This window comes from Falco peregrinus, chromosome 5 (genome assembly GCF_023634155.1).
Source record: "Falco peregrinus isolate bFalPer1 chromosome 5, bFalPer1.pri, whole genome shotgun sequence".
NCBI classification, from domain to species: Eukaryota; Metazoa; Chordata; class Aves; order Falconiformes; family Falconidae; genus Falco; species Falco peregrinus.
Genome location: NC_073725.1, coordinates 66308101 through 66329128, shown reverse-complemented (window position 1 = coordinate 66329128; position 21028 = coordinate 66308101). Strand labels below are relative to the sequence as shown.

At 51.0% G+C, this 21028-nt stretch overlaps 1 protein-coding gene across 1 annotated transcript in view; it reads left to right on the top strand.

Moving 5' to 3' along the window:
- The window catches only part of FBN3 (fibrillin 3), a 109787-nt gene that overhangs the window by 51627 nt on the left and 37132 nt on the right, over positions 1 to 21028 (top strand). Inside the window, exons 9-13 of the mRNA XM_055806578.1 lie at positions 8068 to 8193; positions 15242 to 15394; positions 16042 to 16239; positions 16935 to 17078; positions 19474 to 19593. Of these exons, the coding sequence (XP_055662553.1) occupies positions 8068 to 8193; positions 15242 to 15394; positions 16042 to 16239; positions 16935 to 17078; positions 19474 to 19593 (741 nt within the window). The remainder of the gene's footprint in view (positions 1 to 8067; positions 8194 to 15241; positions 15395 to 16041; positions 16240 to 16934; positions 17079 to 19473; positions 19594 to 21028) is intronic.

Sequence of the window (21028 nt, the reverse complement as noted above, 5' to 3'; positions counted from 1 at the left end):
TTTCACGTGCATCTCGGGTGAAGAACCAGTTCCTCAAAAACAGCGATGTCCCGTGCAATTTGGCTGGAAAATGGGTGAAGGCTGGAGCTAGAGCCATGGGCCCAACCTCAGGACACAAAAAATTATTCTTGCCTTGGTCTGCCTCACCCGTGCTGGCTGGGGACCAGGCAAAGCACATATGCAATCAGTTTAGCTGGAATCTCCTACATACCAAGATTAAAAACAATCCATTGTCTGAATCTGTCATCCAGATGCGAGGGGCCTCCGTGTGGGTCCCCACTTCCCAGAACGCCTGCAAAAGCAGCGTGATGTGGCCATAAACGGCTTCCTTTCACTCTCCTTCCTGGATGGCCATAAAAAGAGACATCTCCAGCATCTATGGTGTCTGTTCCATCGCTTAGCTTACCTCAATTGCTAAGGAGACCACCAAAAGAGGATGCTTTCCTTTGGTATTACATGTACTGACCTGGGGGTCCCTCTGTGAGTGGCATAAACGTGAGGGATGCTCTAAGCGGGCAGGGTTTGGGGTTGGTTTTGGGGGCTCGTTTCCCAGCCGTGACTGCCCAGCGTGTCCCTGCAAGGCAGGCAGGGGGTGAAGAGGACGCCTTTGGGTTAGCACTGCTCCCCCAGGACGCGTACCCCATGTGAGTCCCTCAGACGATGGGAATAGGGGAATAGAGAGGCAGCATCTTGCGCGGGGCTCACCTGGTGCTGCCACTTTGTGTGAACAGCGGAGGATCTGCGCCCCGGCTGTTTGCTGCGTGCTTTGGTAGTCGGGGGGGAACGGTTTGGTCCAGCTGGTAGAGCCCCGAATTCCCGATGTGCTGAGATAGCCTGTACTGCCGAAGGAGCTGCATCAGTCCAAGTGACCTCCTCACTGAGCCAAGGGTTTTAATCAAAATAACGACCACAAGCTTAAGAGGATATTTTCCTTCTCCAGGTGTGCTCCAAGCCTAAAATCTCAAAGCTGCAGGAGTTCCCTTGCTGAGTCTGTTTATAGCTGGTGAAAGGAGTGACTTCTCAGCTTGCTCTGAGACCGTCTTGCTTTAGGAAGAGGAGACGGTTTCTTGTTTTCAGATTCCTTAACCAAGCCTAGCATCCAGGAAATATTAAAACTAGATTAAATGTCTATGTAAAATTCTTCCCTCATTCCCAGGAGCTTGTACTTTCTGCTTAGAAGATTCCTCCTGGGGAGTGAAGTCAGCAGATGGGATTGCGTTTGAGCCAAAGGTCAGAGCCCATGTCACTGTGTCTGCTGATTAATGATGTCTCCCTCATTAACGCAGCAGCATGTACCACTAATCTTCTTTGGGCTGTTTATTGGTGGGAATAGGCAGGAGCAGAGATAGTGTTGCTGGTTTCCCATAGTGATACTTATCTCTTAACACAAACGGCACCTGGAATTAAGGCTCCGTTTATCAGCCCCTGAATCCCTGAAGAATAAAGATGCTTTTCTTATGCAAGATCTTCTATGCTGATAACGGAGGCCAGCTCAGCCCCTTATCTCCCAAGCATGCAAGGGGGCTGCAGCTGGAGGCACTGGATGAATTTGGTCAGCCCCAGCTGGAAAACGATGTCCTTTTTCTATCTGTGAAAACATGCACACGGCATCCAGTTTGGATTTGAACCTAAATATCCTCCAAGTTCAGGATTGCTCAGCCCCAGAGTTATTTCTGCAGCTCATCTCTATGAATGTGACACTTTCAAATAGTGGCTTATTTTATGCTTTTGTTCATTGTATTCTGAGGGAGCTGGAGGGATCAAGAGTTCCTTGAGCTTGGGGCTGTGCAACATATAATGAGAAATTTCTGGCACGGAGAGTTGCCTGCTCACTTTCTGAAAGATATAAGCAGTCTGTGAATCGTGGGGGGGTGTTGGGCTGAGGGTGGAGAAGGGGAAAGCTGCTCCCTTAACCAGCACTGGAGACCAGGCCAGCTTCACCAGTGCCGGAGGACTGTGTTTATATTGTGTTTGTATGAAAATATGAGCAAGGAGGGCAGATGTTGCCAGCCGAGGGCTAAACTGACAGAGGCGGTGCTTGGCTTGCGGGGAAGCTGGGAAAGAGCCGGAGCTGCCGAGGTCTGCAGGGGAGCGAGAAGTGTGCGGGCAGCAGGAGAGGGTCACTTACATCCAGCTGACTTCTTAGCGCTGCTGGAAGGAAGGAATTGTTGAGGAGGGTGCAAGAAAGCGCTCCTGGCACTGATGGTGCAAAATGGAGGAAAGAAACATTGGAGCTGAAATCAGACGCATCCTCCCGATAGAAAGACCTTTATCAATAAATCGTAGGGAAGTGGGGGTTGTTACATGGAGTGACATTTTTCTAAATTACGCTGGAAGCAACCGTAAAAATTACACTTAAGGGAACAATTCCACGGCATGTAGTCAAGGGTGGAATCGCTGACTGAATAAAGCTTTTCCTTCCATAACTTTAGTGGTTCTCTGCCAATAATTTAACTTATTTTCTCAATAGCCCTTCCTCTCCTGTATAACAAAATGCTAAGCCAGCTCCGTTATCAGTGAAGTATGTAATGCCAGTACCTCACCCAGGATGCTTTCCAATGCCCCAAAAGGAATAAGTGTCTCGCATCCAAAATTGTTCCAGGATGATAACATACAAGATACAAAAAAGTACATGGAGAAACACCAGGCAAGGGAGTGGAAGGCGCCGCATGCTTTGTGCAGCAAGCTCTGTTCAAATCCACCAGCGCAGGTCCTTTTTGTCTGTCTTCAGCATCTCCAGGAAACAGGTTCTGCCAAGGGAGTAAAACAATTCCTTTAATTACAAATCTTGCCTCTTCTGACTTGCTGCTTTCTCTTTAGTGTTTGTAGAGTGACATGTTAGATGCTACTTCTGTCCCTACAGGCTAGTCTTCTGTCACCGCCACGCAAAATTTCCGCTTTTCTAATGAAGACAAGGGTTTATTTTTTACTCTGTTGAATCTCATTCATGTTTCTGAACTGGAGTGAGCTTTCCTGCATTTTCCATGAGCAGAGTGGGTAGGCTGCCCCACTTTCCTCACCAATGGAACATGATAGCCTTTTTATTAGCGTGTTTTCAATTTTCTTACAAAATGTCTACAGAAGAGCTCATTGTTTGGATCCATTAAAAGCTCATTCCCATGGATTTGGTGTGGTTTGGGGGGTTCCATTACGCTCCTCTGTGGTTTCTTTGTGCTTTCTGGAAGGGAAGGTCTGAGAGTCCCGTGTGCTGCACGAGAGAGGGCTGATGAGGCATGACCTCTGCTACGTGACACGGAGATGTTTTCTCCATCAAGTCCTGGTTTTTTACCAGATGGAAAGGTTGGGGTTTCAACATGTCTGTGGGCACCCGTGTTGGATGGGCTTTGCAGACTGCAGCTCTTTCTGAAGCTCTGTAGCCTTTGGCTTCCAGCATTTTCAGCCTTAACGACCAGGCCAACTCCAACCCAGCGAGCTGGAGACCAGATCCAAAATCAACGTTTGCGCTGAATTCTGCCATTGTCTGAAGCGCGGAGCACGCAGAATATTGCTTTAATTTTTAACAGAGAGTTGGAAAAGTCGTCAAGTAGCCAGGTTGGAGTTGGAAGCGTTCCCTACCCCGAGCTGGCAGCTGGGTGTTAATGAGAGGTGTACATATCCGTCCTGCTGCGTCGGGCTCTCCGTGGGCTTCGGCTCTGAATGAATCAAAACTAGGAGATGCTTTACAATGAGAAAATAAAGGAGGCAAATGTGTGTGTGAGGGGGGAGAACTGAAACAACAAAGCCCTGAGCTCAGTTTCTCAAAGTACAGGATGTACGAGCCGTCTAGAGAAACTGGCGGTTTTTCTGCTTCTTGGGTTGCTAACACTGCTCCCATGTGAGCTGGGGTTTTCAAGAGGGGAAAAAAAAAAAAAGTTGCAGTTTGATTTAACCTTTTGAATTAACTCCGTTTTTCTTTAAGAATGGAATGCAGTGGCTCCCCCCTCAAACACATAGGCTTTTTCTTGGATGACTGAGCTACGTCCCAAGTATTGATCTAACAAGATGCCTGCCAGTCAGCTGGCCTCCAGACCTCTGGTGCAGCAAGCTTCAGGAGAGCCTTGCAGAAGTTTTAAGCTGTTCTTTCTAATCGCACATCCAGCTTTTGCTTCATAAAGCTCTTTCCTTCCAGTGTTCTGCAAATTGTAACCAAACACAGGCCTGTAATTAAATGACGGGGCAGGCTGTAGTGATAAAATCTCTTTGGCTGCAGGGGCCCAGGTGGGGGAAGTGTTTTCTGTGGATTTGCATTGCTGCCCATCCAGGTTTCAAGTCCTGCTGGTCTGCTGGGGGGGCTCTGAGCATCAAAGAGCTGAAGGAGTGCTGCAAGGACAGAGGCGACGTCTCTGCTGCTTGCAAAAGGCGGCTGCAGTCTTTGGCTAGCTGAAAGCATGATTTTAGAGTTCCTAAGATGCCAAACAGGAATGCATCTTCCCCTCTTGGTACATGAGCATATAACCTGCCCTGTGCACTTGGGCTTGATTTTGTGCACCTTGACGTCCAGGTTTCACTTGGTTCCTCAGGACTCAGAGCTGCAGCCGAAGTAAAACAGAAGATAATTGTGTTTGTAACAGGTTGTGTGAGGGAGGAGGGGAAGCTGAAGATTATTTCTTTGACCACATGAAGCCCCCGTGGGGGGTCTCTGTCCATACCATATGCCTCACTCAAAAGGCAGGTCGGCTCATCTTAAACACAGGCACTGCCCATGTCCATCGCGGAGCTGAGTGGGGTGGGTTTCACCGTGTCTCGCTTTGCAGGGAAAAATCATCACCATTAGGGCACAACTGCTCTGTGTAGACCTTTCCGTTCAGATGTGATCAATTACTGCCTGGATGAGATTGTTTCTTTCTGCTGCACACAGATGGCATCTTGAAAAAGCTCCGGTGGCGATGCCTGCTCGGTACCCATCGAACGCAGCCAGCCGCACCGGAACACGTACCGCCGGCCAGATCATTCCTGCACTTTTCCTCTAAAGGTCTGACAGTGCAGACCCTATTATACTTCTTTTCCCTCAGAGCAAGGTGGGGGCTTTTGGGTGACGTGAATTAACTGGCGTCATCCGACATCCATGGCTGTCCAAAGGCTGGTGTAGTGGAGTCACAGTGCCTGGGAGAAGGCTCCTGGCAGCCTCTCTAATTTGGGAGAGAAAGATGAAGTCTCTGAGGATGTTTCTGGAGGAGTGAGGACGACGCTTAGTCCTTGAGAATCACCTCTGTGCAGCCAGAATTGATGCCCCCTTGCCCTCCCTTGGATTTGTGCCTATGCTAGGGATCCTCTTGCAGATGTTAGGTGAGCTGAATCCATCCCAAGCCTGGGGGGAGCTAGCCCTATCCCTGAGTACACAGGCTAAATATTATTTACCATTGGTATAAATCTGTCTGCTTCATCCCAGCCTGAATTTATGTCTCAGCTTCAGTTTTCATCTTCTCTTTTTGAGACTTCAGAGCACCGTGCTCTCCACATCATCTTTGTGTGTCTCTTTCCTACGATCCCATCCCACCCTCACAGGTTCTTGGATAAATATAATGGAGTGCTGCTAGTCTTGTAATGTCAGGCAGGATTTCCCAGCCTTGAGCCATCCCCCTAGGCTCTGAACCCTCTTCTGAGAGCTGGCACCATGCAGAACCGCGGCATCCAGGAACGATCCCAGCGAAGAGGTAACATCACCAACCTGCCCCTGCTCGGCGTGTCTCCAGGGCTGCACTAGCATCGCTAGCCACTGCATGGCACTGTGAGATTGCAGTCAGAAAATTTCCTTCCTAACTCAATTTTTTCTGTTTCATGCTGGGCGGGACACAGCTCACCACCCCTTTGGGTAGCCCACACCCATTTCCAACAGAAATGTCTTGCCCATTTCTCAGAACTGTCACTGTGGCTCATATCCATCACCACAGCCAGGCTCCTCTGGCTCCCAACACACGTTTCTTCTGGTCCCTCCCTTGCCCTGGTGGGGTGGGTTCAGGTAGCTCTTTCCCATGTGTGTGTGCTGCCTTCATCACTGAAGTCTGCTAGAGGAGCGCTTCCAAAGGCATCCTCCATCCCCACTCCCAGATGAGAGGTTTTTGCTGTTCTCCCTTTTTTTCTGCAGATTAGGCTTTGCCCTGCAGCAACTCTAACCTCCACACATGCTAATGCCATCAGGCTGTGCAGGCTGTTTTGCTGTTCACATCAGAAAAATCCCCTCGAAGGAGCAGACTTTGACCAGTTCCTTTTCATTACTTTCCTGCCAGCCTCAGGCAGCATCTGAATTGCATATAAAAATCCCCTTATCCATTCACAACAGCATGATAGATTTAAAATGCAATAAATGAAGTTGCTTAGCAGAAATAATGTATTTTGCCAATTGCCAAGACACTTTTCTCCCCCCCACCAAAAAAAACCCACTATTGGGCAAATATTCCTTCTGTCTTTTACCACCACCTGGACCATAACCACCAACCACCTGCTTTGGGTGGATTCATTACAGGTCGGATCTAATTCCATCTCGGCTTCTGAAACATATTTCAGTTAGCACAGAAAAAAATCTACAGCCCTGCTCCTGTCAAGTCCTTAGAGTCAAGTGCCCCACAAGCATGGCTCTGCTCTGTGTACATTTAACTGTATTGACATTTTGGTCAAAATTTGTTGAAAACAGATTGCCCTTTTCAAAATAGCTGATGTGCCACTCTGTTCCCTTTGATTTTCCAAATTTCAGGTCCCAAGTGATAGCTGCAACAAAAAGTTATAGGCTGTCTCTCTCTGTGTCATCTGTGTAGGTACTTGTTGATTTTTCTGCTCAGTTTTCTCAAGGTTTTAATACAAATGGCCTGGAAAGTTTGGAGAACGCTGCAGTTCTCAAGCAAAGCCTGTGTCTCATCTTTCCAACTCAGTTCTTCCAGTGTGGATTAAAATTAACTCTGAGCAAGTATATATATTTCATATATATATTTCAAATATAGATGCTCTGTTTCAGGATCCAGACCCAGGCATCCAGAACCTTGGCCGTGGAGCTTGTGGGGAGGGTCTGCCATGTCTCCACCCTGGCCAGATGCTTGCAGAGCACATCGTACGTTCAAACATCAGAAGCTCCATGGCTGGGGTGATGGATTCTGAATTTTGGTACTTTTAAAACCTTTCTGCAATTATTACTGTATGTCTGGGCACTGGGGCTGCCTGATCCCTCTGGTGTCTGAGTCCAGCTGTTGTGCCTTGACAAAATCTTGTTGCAATGTCCTTATTTTCCGTGCTCTTTAATCCAGAGGGATGTACCTCACTGGTATGTCATGCTGTCACACACATGGCAGTGGGCTGCTGGAGGAACAGGCTGCTGCTGCAGCGGTGTGTGGCAGGGCTTGCTGACATGGGTGGTGTTTCTTTGATTGCTGTGCATAATTAGGTGTGATCTCTCCAGGCACTCTGTGTATATCTCTATCTAATCTTCCCTGTGATAAGTAGTTCAAACTATGGCATGCTTATGGCATTGATATGCAAAGAATTTCACACTAAAACGGGATTGCTGATTGAGGAGCTGAACCACAGAATGGTATGTCCGGACCCTTCTAGCCTAACCGATGGTATAGATGCATTTTCATGTGGATTTAAATGCCTGAACATATGTAAAATTGAACTAAATTCCTCCTGTAGGGAGAAATTCGGTGAGTAGTGCATAAACCCAGCGCTGTTTGAAAACACAACGTTGTCTCTGGTGTTGCACCTCTGCTTTCCTCCAAGTCACACGGAGGGCCCTGCTGGCCAGCCAGGCAGGCACCTACACAGACATGTTTCTGTCCTGAAGCTCCCTTTGTACTCCAGGGAGCAGGATGGTTTACATCACCCACAGACCTACAGTGTCGGCAGAGATCAGCCTGCGGGCTCCATGAAGCTCTCGGCATCACCTTCGGTATCACCTTCCGGGGGACTCGTGTTTGCCATCCTGACCCGCTGCAAGGTGGCCACTTACAGTCTCAACCCATAACACCAGCTCCCATCCCCTATGATCCCAGCTCTGGTCCTGGATCCATGCTGCGGATAGGAAAGGAGGTGGTTTGCAGGGAAAAATAAAATAATGGCTGTTGGTTTGTTCTTTTCTAGATGTGGATGAGTGCGGCGCAATCTCTGGTGTGTGTGATGGCGGTGAGTGCACCAACACAGCAGGCAGCTACGTCTGCACGTGTCCACGTGGGTTCATGACCAGCCCTGATGGATCACGCTGCATTGGTAAGATGCTAAATCGATCTCAGGAGCACAGATACAGGGAGAGACCACACTTTGAAATCCAGACCTGGTGATTTGCAAAGTGCTATCTGGTGAGCACTAGATTTGCCCATCAAAGGGCACATTTTTTCCTGCAATAGCTGGAAAATGTTTTTTTCCATGTGCTGTCCTTGCAATGCTGTGGGTGACGTGGTCTGTCCTGGTCACAGGTTTTGATGCTGCTGCAAACCGGGACTTTCTCCATCTCCACAGCTTGGACTGCACTGTCTCAGGGCTCAAAGTGTTTGGGTTGCTGAGGGCACTGGGGTGGAAGGTGTCCAGCTGGGATAGTGGTCTGTCTGAGGAAGGGTCCTTGTGCTCCTACACACAGAACCTCAGCTGCTGCCCCTTTTCTTCTGTAGTAGATAGCAGCTGGGGAGAGACACCCGTGCTCCCCCGACAATTGAACTGCAGAGCCAGCACGTGGTGGTGGCGGCTGTACATCCAAGGAAAGCTTGCAAACCTTCCTGGAGCAGAGGGACCCTGTGAGGGGAACATCAGGCTTGCAAACCTTCCTGGAGTAGAGGGACCCAGTGAGGGGCAACACCCCACAACTGTGCATTCATCCGCTTGCTTTGCAGAAGTGAAGGGGGAAAAGGTTTACTCCAAGTGTTTGTATAACCAGTGCAAATAGATGGTGACTTTTATCATCTCCTCCTCCTTCCTGCTTAGACCACAGGTCATGGCTCGTAAATCCCTGCAGCCCCAAGCTAATAATCAGTAGGGCTGTGGAGTGGATTGGCTTCATCTCACGGAGCTCAGCCTTTCGGGAGTGAGCTGCGTTGTGCCGAGCCGCTTGCCCGGACCCCTCTGTACCCGGTGGGGAGAAAGAGGTGCGTCCCCAGCACAGCCCCGTCTGAACCTGCAGGTTTACAAGGCTGCCGCATAAGCTCCCGCATATCACCCTGTGGCCCACCTTCCTCCCACAGCACCTGAGTTCTGGCAACAAAATGACTCCCAGGCTCGTGTGGAAATCACAGTCCTGCAGTTCCTGCCCTGCCGACGGCGTGAAGGGCTTGGTGGGGTGCCGTGCGCCCCTCCACCGGCTCCGACATACCTGCTCGCCCCTGGGTTTGGCTCAGGGTGCCTGTATTGCAAAGCTTCCCCCCCAGCCGGAGCCCAGGCAAGCTCTCCCCAGACTGACTAGCTGTCCTGCCTCTGGACTAGAGAGCCTGGAGTGAATCCTGCATGTTTAACACATCAAAATTCCTTTCCAAGCCTTGTAAATATTTGATGGTCCATTTCTCTTTGTAACAGACAAGAGTTTCTATGATAAATAGATCAGCTCTCTGTTTACTCGCTCTCAGCAGGGGCACTTACTTCAGTCAAAATGAATCCCAGGGTTTGCCTCGCTGTTCAGAAAGTTCATTCCCCTTTCAAAAGGCAAGGATGCAAGGTTTTGTACAGAGGAACTGTCACAGCGAAGGCAAAGACCACTGTTAGTGCCACGGAAAATGTCAGGTACAGCTTTCTGTTGAAAGTCTGGGAAATTAATACAGAAGAAAAAATAATTTCCAAATTATTTTATATCCACAGAACCTGGAGTAAAAATTAATCATGTTCTACTTCCAGAAAGAAAATGTCGTAAAGTATAACATACCAGTCACCTTGTTTGGGAATCTGATAGATTTTAATGGGAATTAAATTCTTTTCCTCCCTGTTTCCCAGACCCTGCCATAAGCCCAGATGAGTCATATGGATATTTCCCCACTTTCCTTGAAACCAAGCGCTTCAAGAAATGAAAACTAAATAAAACTAGAAAGCCCAGATTTAAAAATAGTCCAAAGCTTAGTTAGCTGCAGTGGACTATGACTGCATCTGAACTCAATACATCATGCTCCAGCCATTTCCCTGAGCTAATATATGCTGCTAGTGTGCTGTCACATTTTGGGACAGACAATATTTTTTCTGGCAAGAGGCACAGTTACCGTTGGGGTCTTGTTGCCCCAGGATCCATATTTTGCAAACTCTGCTTCTATCGTTTGAGGGGGGTTTAGTGCTCATTTGGAGAGTTTATGGTAGTTTAAGCCCACGATTTACATCCTATGAAATAAATCAAATAGTTTGTAAAATTGAAAATTAATAAATAATGTGGCCACCCTTGGAGCACAAACAGCATCAGGAGAGAGCCGAAGAGATTGTCACGCTGCCACCTCACAGATATTTAGACTGGAAGTGACCGCAGTGTCTCATATATCATGGGGCACCAGCACTGGCTGTGTGGTGACTTTTATGGTGGCAGCCTTGATATATTCCCATCCCTTTCCCCTCCCTTTTTAGTAAGGTAAACACCTTTTTATTGCATTTGAATAATCTCCTGTAGTTTTTGCAGCTGAAACAGCAAGACACTGAGCTTGAGCTGATCCCAATTCTCATTAGCTGCTTTCACTGCCTTCCTCAGTAAAATGCAAACAGCAGCGGAGCTGGAGAAAGTCTGTCATAGTTTGAAATGAACATTTATTGAATGATTCAACCACCTGTGCTTGACACAAAGAATCCAGTTCCACACATGTTCATAACGGTTTCATTCATTTATGCTTGTAAAAGACAGGCTTAGTGTTTTGCAGGCAGCAGAAGGATCTGCTCCAGCAGTCTGTGAGTTTGAGGGTTTTTTCTTTTTAGTACAATAGGTTGCTTTTCAAGAACAGCTTAAAAGAATAATTTTCAAATGAGAAAAATGCCCTTTCAGATTTCGAGACAAGCACAGGGTATTCCCTTGTTCCTTGCAAGTCAGCACTCCTGCACATTGTTTTCTTTGCTCTTTTCCCCTGACACTGCAGCAAAGCTCTGAGAGATTTGGGTCTTATCTCTTCTGGGGCAACATCGGCAGATTTACTGCCTGAAGTTCCAGGTAGGGCCAGATCTTGCTTGTCGTTGCAAAGTCCTGGGCTCAGAGAAGGTCCTGAGGGTGTTACTGAGGACTTCTCCTGCTGGGAGAACGGTTTTTGCCTGCTTTGGTCATTATCCAGGAGAGGAAAGAGCAAGAGGAAAGAGGAAATACGAGGAGATATTTATGAGGGCAAGAAATGACGAAAGGGAAGTAGTGTGAGGGTCACAGGCTCAAAACAGATTGATAAGGAGCTGGGGAGAGCCCCTGAGCAGAGCCCCCCAGCAGCTCCCAAGGCGCTGAGGGGGTGATGCTGCCAAGCAGGGCTCTGTCTGGGCATCTGCAGGGACCAGAGGGTGCAGAACAGCTCCACAGTGGCTCCACGGTGTGAACCGGTGCAGGAGCCCAGCCTGCAAAGCGCGTCATTCCATCTATACGTCTGTAAAGCATTTCCCCCTAGAGAGAATCATGTTTTATCAGGTCATTTCAGGGATGCATTTATAGCTCAGCCTTGTAACCATTGAACTGGAGGGTGAATTTGGAGAAGAGTGGACAGCCAGGGAGGCAGTGAATTTATTATAGCACTTGCCAGCAAAGGAACTGGCATCACTGGTCCGGACTGACTGTCCTCACCACAGTGCGAGGCTCCTGTTTGCACCCTTCTCCCTTGCAAACCAAGCCCCGCTGGACATCTTGGGTGGGAGACCTTTGGCTACAGGCTGCTGTGTTGCAGCTCTCTTCTGTGCTAACAACCCTCAGGTCCTTTGTAGTCAGAGCCAAGTGCCTTTTGCAACCACTGGTTTGTTTGGGTTTGGTCACTGGAGCTCCTTAGTTTCTGTGCGTGACAAGACACAAAGTGAGAGAAATACCCTTTAATGTTCTCCCCTGGGAAGCAGCACCAGGACTTTCTATTCCTCTGTCTCCTTACCCCCCTACCAAAGAAACAAACCAAGTTTTCATCAGGATGAAAACTGCAAAATCCCTTGCAGGTGCGCAACAGGTCTTAGATGCCTTGTGCAGACCGCAGAGAGGATGCCCCCCCCACCCCCAAAAGGGATGGCAGAGCTCAGCTGTGCCGGGTGGTCACTCAGAGGGTGCAGCTCCTGGTGGGGGGGGCTTCTGGGCATCAGGACACACAGCCCAGGGTATCGCAGCCCTGGATGGGCGCAGACTCTGTGGGAGCCCACCAGGAAGCTCCAGCCTGGAGTCATCCCTGTCCCTATATGCTGAGCAATCCAAACTGCACCTCCTGCCCCACAGGACCCACAGCCTCTGAATCGGAGACCTCTGAGGGACCCGTGGCTCCATCCCCCGCTCTGTGCACTGTCTAATTTCATGTGGAATTTTACCTCCTTTCTCGCCTGCCCGCAGCATTATCTGATTGACTGAGGTTATTGTGCAAACCTGTTCCCTTAACAGCTGCAGAGGAAGGCAGAACAAAACGGCGAGGGTTTTGTGCTCCTACCTCCAGCGTGTGGGTGGTCCTGCAGGAGGTCACAGGGGGACTTCAGGGACCCACTGTTCTTTCCATCCACCCCTCTCTGCCCAAGGCAGCTCCAGATGAGTTTTCAATTAGTTCTGACCTTCATTTCTGAGAGAGATTATTGCAAACTGCAGCAAAGACAGCTGAATGTAATAAACATTTGTGCAGATGAATAAAGGCTGGACCGTTCCCTCCATCACACAAACTGCTGTGACCTCCCTCCCTTGTCAAACTTGTCAGCACGTGTCCGGCCATGGGGAAGGAGCCGGTGTTCTCCAAGTCACTCCTTGCCCATTAACTGCCTGGCTGTCACTGTCTCACAGCTTTTGGGACAGCAAACATCCCACAGAAGAACAGAAGGAGATGGCTGGGCTTTGTCCCCTCTAATGCCCAAAGGGTGTATTCCGAGCCACCACCCTCAGATCTAGAAGTTCATTTAAGCTCAGCCCAAAGTCCTCACTTAAGTTCCCATCATGGGTTTGAGGTGCATCTTTTATAGACGGCCCCACTATCCTGCCCTGGCTTCTTTCTGGAGTCAGAGGGGGCTACACACTGATGCCAAGTGACATCAGCCTGTCACTTTGCTGTGGAAACAGCCCTCTTGTACACTCCTGCATCTGCTGAAACCTGCCAAGACGCGGGCACGGCTTTTGCACTTGTGCCACGTGCCAGGGATTGAGGGCTTGGGATGATCCAAACGCCCATGTGGCTTGTCCTTCCCTGGGAGCAGGAGCTACTCCGGTGTGGCATTCAGTCCCCTCACTCAAGTTCCCTTCCCCCAGCCTGTCTGTCTTTCTGCAAGTCTCTTTGGGGGATAAAGTTTCCTAAAAGGGAGTCATTCCTGCTGAACTCAGAGCTGCAGAATGGTCGGAAGGATGTTATCTGGAGAAAGACCTGCTGGTTTGGTCACCCTGGCTTTAAATGGGGTCACTGTCCCCGGCAAGTCACTGAGCTGTGACTGGAGAAGAAATGTAACCACAGCCCACAGATCAAACGGCTCCATGCAATTAATTTCAATTATATTTCAGGGAAGTGTCAGCCTGCTGGCTAATGTCAGTCTAGAGGCACAAATGACAAATCAGACTAGACTTTCCCCCTCATTAATTTACTTGAGAAACAAGGACGGGAGATGAATGAGTGGAAGATTCCAGGTTTTCCTAGAGGACTTGGTGCCAGACGGAGCCTGCTAGACATGTGAAAGACCCTCAGTCTCCTGGGCCCTGTCCAGAAGCCGCACACACCAGACACGGTGCCAGGCTCGGTGTCTGTGGCTTTGGCCGGGCTTGTGGGCTTCAACCACCACCCAGGGCTCCTTCTCCTCCCAGCGCGGTCCAGGCTGTGGGAACTAACCCAGGACCTGAAACAGGCATCCGCTGGGAATGAGAGCGATCGGGCTGGAGGGACGTGGAATTGGGAGCAGCTCCATTTGCTTAGCGAGAGATGCTGGGACCACTGGGACCTGACAGGGGATGCTGCCTCACGGGAAGCCTGGGACATGGGACACGTGCCATGAAATCTGTTCTGGGAAGGAGAGGCAGGTCCTTGCCAGGCATGAGATGTGCAGGACTGCACCGGACAGGGTGGCCGTGGAAAGGTCCTTGCTTCGGGGATCGCTGGCGCTGGAAGGGTTATACCCGGACCCCCAGCCTGACTGAAGCGGTGTAGGAAGAGGGCGACCACCGTGGTCAGCCAGCTGCGTCTCGCCACAAGGCAGGACAAGGGACGGGATGGTTGTGGCCAAGGCTTCAGCCTAGAGCGGGGGTGGCTGGGGACCCTCAAAATAGCAGGCAGAGACTGGTTTTATCTCAGGGAAATGTTTTTAGTGGCAGAAGTTAGAGGAAAATATATCAGGCTGGGTCCAGGAGCCCAAAAGAGGAGAAGACCCTGCCCTCCACGTGGCCAAGTCCAGGGCCTGTTGTGCTGTTGTACGGGCATGATGGCCAACCCTTGGGCACAGGCGTAACAGAAATAAGCAGGGCAGACACTAACTTCAGAGGAGGAACTTCAAGAATGGACATCTCAGCCCCAGGATGCAGTTTTGTGGAATAATATATTTAGTCCAGAAAAGTTTATCTGTCCCCACTGAGGGGATGGGTCAGGGTGTCCAGTAGTAGAAGTGTCAATGTTTGCGGTGGTCCCCTGCAGACCACCTCCCTGTTCCCTTCCCCTGCTGGTGGGTCCAGGGGGGAGCTTGTCCCCGACATCTCTTGTTTGTGCAGAAGCTGTAGTGAGAGGAGGGAGACACCTGTAAATAATCCCATTTCTGGGAAGGTGAGGAAGCATGGAATGAGGTGGTGGATCTCGTCTGTTTTCTGCTCTGTGGATTCAGCCAGAACCTGCTGGATCAGCTTGTTGCTCCTGCAGGGCAGGGAAGGCAGCTCCCCGTGGTGAATCTGATGGAGAGGGATCGCCCACCTGTTGCCTGTTTCTGGCTCTCGATCAGGCTGCTTCTAATATTTAGGAGCCTAACTGGGAATGTGAGATCTAACACTGGGGAACGAGGCCTGGCCCCACCACCTCAATGTGCTCCAGATGGAGATGCTGGAGAACCTCAAGATCTCGGGGGATGAGGCAGAATGGGGGGTCAGGTTGGGACACTGGATGACCAGAGGAGATGCCATTGGGAGTGGGCACTCAGGACCTGACCGCGCGTATGCTGGACATGTTGTGAACGTGTCTCCTTCCCTGCTTCCTCCCTGCAGACCAGCGGATCGGGACGTGCTTCTCTGCTCTGATTGGGGGCCGCTGTGCCGGGGACCTTCCTGGCCAGTACACCAAGATGCAGTGCTGCTGTGACTCGGGGCGTTGCTGGGCCATCGGCCAGACTCCAGAGATGTGCCCGGTCCGGGGGTCTGGTAAGTGTGACACAAGGGACCCCCGCCTGCTGCTCGGTCAGCTCACGGCTCTGGTGGCCCTGGTGGTACCCCAGGCTTGGCGTGGAGAATCATCAACGTAACACCCAGGGCAAGGTCGCACGGGGATGCTGGCTCTCCTGCCTGGGTCTCATTTGAAGCTGAGCCAGATGAGCCCAGCCAAGGCAGGAATCCATCCTTTTCCTCCTACCCCTTCAGCTCCCTTTGGCTCCCACCATAATTGAACCTTGGGGCCAAACGAGGGCGAGCGCGGGCAGCAGGAGGCCCTGGGGAGGATACATCCCTCTGCCGCTCCTCTCCCAGCACCAGCTCTGAGCAGGGCAGAGCTCTGCGGTGTTGGGCACCCCCTGCGCCCTGTCCTTTCCTGCTCAAAGGGAGCCCACGCTGCCAGCTGCCCCACACACCCTGAGAGGCCGTTGCCCAACCCCTGGCAAGTTGGGTCTCATCATCTGCTCCAGGGATAGGTGTCAACCAGATGGGTGTCACCCATCTGCCCTGTTCCCCTCAGCACCCACCCTCTGCGCCCCCGGCCGGCCCGTCTCCATCCCTCTGCTCCCCACACGCTGGCAGAGGCAGGAGGGGGATTCAGGCCCTCTTGGAAAAGCACTAAGGCAGCTGTTTTGTTTCAGATGAGTACCGCAGGCTTTGCATCGAAGGACTCCCAGTCATGCCAGGGTTCCCTGGGAGCTTTCCAGGAATTCCTGGATTCGGGCCAAATGGTGTTGGGCCGGGACTCAACGGGCCCGGAGGCATCGGACCAAATGGGGCAAATGGACAAGGCGGGATCCCAGGTCTGCCTGGAATGGGCCCAGGAAGTTCAAGCATTGGTAATTAACATTATTTTCTTACTGTGCCGACCCAAACTGGCTGCCTGTCTCAGAATACAGGCAGCGTGTCTGCCTGCTCCTCTGAGCCGTGCGGAGCGCCCGCACTCTTAAACAGCGACAGGGTTTATTTTGACACGGGGGGAGTGGTGGGATGTGACACTAATGCTGTGCAGGACGCTGAGCCCAGAAGCAGATCAAACAGCGTCTGCTGGCAGAGCAAGGGAGCTGAGGCAGGCTCCAGTGCAGAATATCTTTCTAATTACCAAACAGAAATGAAACTTTCACATCACCGCCTCACGCTCTGCCTCCCCAAAACAAAACTGGTTTTCCCACCACTTTGGACACCCCTCTCATGTGCATCCCTGTACAGCTACTTGCTCAGGGCTGCAGCATGTGCAGATGCACAGGATGTCAATAAATATTGATTCCCGTCTTGTTCCGAGAGGCTGTGCCACCTTGTGTGCGTCAGTGGGGCAGGTTCCTGGCCCTGGAGAACGTGTGATGGTGGTAGGGCAGAGACATGCCAGGTGCCGCAGTACCCTGCAGAGATTTCTGAGGCAGCTGGGTTTGTGTCCGCAGCCCCACAGTTGTTCAGGGCCCAGGAGCATCACTGATCTGTCACAGTGTCACCCTGCCTCCTGGGGCGATCAGGGGAGCTGTAATCCCCTACCTGATGCTGCCTCTGTGCTTTCCAGGAACCGCCACCTTGAATCAGACCATTGACATCTGCAAGCATTTCACCAACCTCTGCCTGAACGGACGCTGCATTCCCACCCCATCCAGCTACCGCTGCGAGTGCAACATGGGGTACAAGCAGGATGTGCGCGGAGAGTGCATCGGTGAGTAGGCTCAGCTCCATCTGTGCCCCCTGCCTGCTCCTCACAGCACCTCGAGCCACTGCCCCAGCAGCCCCCATCCCGGTCGAGCTCCCCACGAGAGGCTGGAGGTAGAGGGCTCATGTCAGGCAGTGAGCCAGCGTGATGGGAAGGGTACGTCTGCCCTGCAAGGAACACCCAGGGTGACAGCTCTCCTCTGGCAGCCACAACATTGCCATCAGTGTAGCTTGTCCCAGCCCCGGGGTGGTGTGACAGACCCCGTGGGCAGTTCACACCGTGGGAAGCCCCGTGTAAGCAGCCCCTGGGGAGCACCAGCGACCAGGGAGCAGCAGGAAGGGCAGCGCACTCTGCCAGTTATCGGGCTGCTGCCTGCTCTGCTCACCCCGCAGGCTTGGGCTGCAGCCCTGGAGGTCACCCCAGCTAGCTGGTGGCTGTGCAAGACTGCTCAGAAGCTTGAGGTCTGCAAGGAACTAGAAGGATGGCATCTTTCAAAAGAATTACCATTTTATCAGTAGGTGGGCTATTTTTTCTGAAAACCGTAAGGAGACTCTGTCCTGCTGAAAAAAAACGGTGTTCACCCACCGCACTTGCAAAGAACAGCCTTCCTGTGCTGATGTCTCCACCCAAGCAGACCTCCCAAGGGCTGAAATAACTGTCCAGACCTTAGGTTGTATGGGCATCCAGCACCTGGAAGTCCCCCTAGCACCTGAAGGCGGTGGTGGATGTCCTAGCTGGAAGTGTGCCCAGCTAGAAGAACCCTTCAAACAAGTAGCTGTGTTATAAGAGGAGCTCAACAGGCAGCACACTGGGAATGTGAGTGAGGGATTGATGCCTGGTATCGTGTGCTGTCCCAGGCTGAGTGACAGCCCTGCCTTAAGGCGGTGCGAGGAGGAGGTGAGCCTGAGCTGAACCTTGAGCTGACTGACACAAGTAATTCATTAGATGAAGGAAACTGGGCCCTTGTCTCTGCACCAGGGGAAGGAAGCACCTTCCTCTGAAGTGCCCCTATGTAAGATACACGATGCTCTGGGTTTGGAGAGAGAAGAGCCAGAAAAACCAATCAATAAAACCCAGAAAAAGCCAACCATGCAACCTTGATCCAGTCCCCCATGCGCCTTAGAACCAGTGCCACCAGAAAAGCATGTAAAATATTAGTAATTTGAGATTCTTTATTGAGGGGTACCAAAGCACCCAGTTGCCACCCAGCCAATACCTCTAGAGGAGGCTGCTGCCCACCAGGAGCTCACACCTGCAGCATCCCTGAGAGGCCACCAAGACTGGTGAACCCTCCAGGTCATCATCCACTCCTACTGTTCCATATAGGGTCTAATGACACTGTGACAAGGCAACTTAGAACCACCAGAAGAGACTGTATGTCACTGAGAGCAATGTTAAAAGAGTCTGGAGCACACCTCTGTCCTCCCAGAGGGACTGAACAGGCAAATACCTGCCTGGTGCCATGCTCAAGGTTTTGGCTTCTATGATCGTGGATCTACCTTTGAGAAGCCAGGTCTGTCAGGAGCTGATGGAATTCACCTGAGCGACAGAGAAGAGCCAGGGGCTGCTGATGTGTTAGGAACCAACAGGGGAACACCTGTGAAATGCCTGAAAGGAGTTAGGGCATGTTCCTCTGAAAAGGCGAGAGGGTGGGTAGCCCAGCTGAAGTGCCTCCTGCCAGTGCATGCTGCACGGGTAACAACAGGAGGAGCTGGAAGCTGCTGTGCAGCTAGAAAGCTATGCTGAAATGTGGTGGGACTAATGACCACAGGAGCGTGGCAGCTGATGGCTGTAAACGGTTCAGAGGGGAAGATACGCTGGAGCACGTGGAAGATGGAGGAGGTTAGAGGCAGCCAGTGTGCCTTCACCGAGGGTGGATTGTGCCTGACTAATCCAGGGGCCTTTGACGATAGTGACCGCCAAGAACTATGGGTGTCATCTACGTGGACTTCTGTAAGGCCTTTGAAATGGTTCCCCACAACATTTTTACCTATAAATTGGAGTGACATGGGTTTGGTAGGTGGGCTGTTGGATGGATAAGGTATTGGCTAGAGGACTGTGTCCAGAGAGTTCCAGTCAACGGCTCAGTGTCCGGTAACAAGTGGTGTCCCTCAAGGGTCCATACTGGGACCCGTACCGTTTGATATCGTCACCAATGACATACGTAGCAGTGTTAAGCACACCCTCAGCAAGTCTGTGGGTGACACCATGAAGGGTGCAGTTGATTCACTTGAGGGAGGAGGTACCACCCAGAGGGACCTTGCTGGCCGTGCTCTCGGGATGCTGACCTCTGCAGCTGAAGGGACAGGCTCAGCAGCTCGCAGGAGGCAGCCTTGGTTGCGTGTCCTGGTAGCTCGCTGTGTATAGTGACAACTCACGGTTTAGGCTTTTCTTCTTGCAGATGTGGACGAGTGCTCCAGCAGCCCCTGCGTGCACGGCGACTGCGTGAACACACCTGGCTCCTACCACTGCAAGTGCCACGAAGGCTTCCAGAGCACCCCCACAAAGCAGGCTTGCATCGGTAAGTGCTTTCTGTCTCTCCTTTTGGGAGGACACAGCCTGCTGCAGGAGTGCCAGCAGGGTTAGCGGGGACCCAGGTACCAACGGTTGTACAGGGGGAACAGTGTGAGGCATCGCCAGGAGCAGCCACCCTCCCAGCCAGCTGCGACAGGACTTCGGAACAGCGTGTCGAGCTGCCAGCAGTGTCCTGAGAACTGTCTAGGAATTCCCTCTACTTCTGTCTACCCTAAAATTGGCTAGTGGCAATCAAGGAAATTACAGAGTCCTTTTCAAGAGCAGAGCTCTATTTAAAGGTGACGAGATTTTGTTCTGACAGAAGACAGGATTTTGCGGGATGTTTGTGCCAGTGTAGTGATTTCTGGCAGAGCTGCTCTGTCCGTGTCCCGCAGCAAGACGGTGCTCTAGGTGAGGGACTGCTAGGAAAGACGGCTGGGAGGGCAATGTCCCTGTGAACAAGACACAAAGAACATTTCTCTGTCAGTGCCTGACCTTTGCTGTTGGTTTTTTTTTATTATTATTATTTTCCTGTCCAGTGGCTTCTGATGAAGGGGTTTCCAAAGGACCCTCCTATTGCCTGACAACGTAAAAGGCTTTCCTAATTTCCAAACTAAATCTTTTAAGCAGAATTCTTCTTGTGGTTCTCTTTCTGGCTGTGAAAACTGGCTCACTGCTGTCTCCAGGGGAGGTTTAGGCTGGATATTAGGAAAAATTTCCTCACCAAAAGGATTGTCAAGCACTGGAACAGGCTGCCCAGGGAGGTGGTTGAGTCACCATCCCTGGAGGCATTTAAAAGATGTGTAGATGTGGTGCTTGGGGACACGGTTTAGTGGTGGCCTTGGCAGCGCTGGGTTCATGGTTGGACTTGATGATCTTAAAGGTCTTTTCTAAACCTAAATGATTCTATGGTTCTATAATTTTTTTACATGTTAGGAAACTGCAACTTGTAACCGCCCTGTCATCTCCCTTCTAGACTAAACAAATGCAAGTCTCTCAGCCTCTTCTCCTTGATAATGACTCAAAGCTTCTCATTGTCCTTGGTTTTATCTTCTCAGCTTCCTCCATTTTGCCTTTATCTTTTTGAATGTGTGGTGCCAAAATCGAGTGTCATTCTTCAGCTGTGACCTCTCTAGCTGCCAGGACAAAAAACTGTCCCATGGGGCTTACACACAACTTTTGTGTTGACATAGCCTCAGGGCAGGTTTCCTTCTGTGATTCTGACCTTTTTCAGCCAGGCTGCTCTCAAGATAACTTCTCCACGTTAGGAGAAGTCTACAAAGTGTCTGGATTGTCCGTTGCTGCTGGGACCAGGCTATTGGTTTTCTGTAATTTGCCCATAAAAGAGCTCACACTGTCTTCCCCAGCTCTCGACAAAGGGTCAGGAACAGCCCCCTGCATGAGACAGTCTCTTCCTTTCACCTTCACCCAGCAGCATTCAG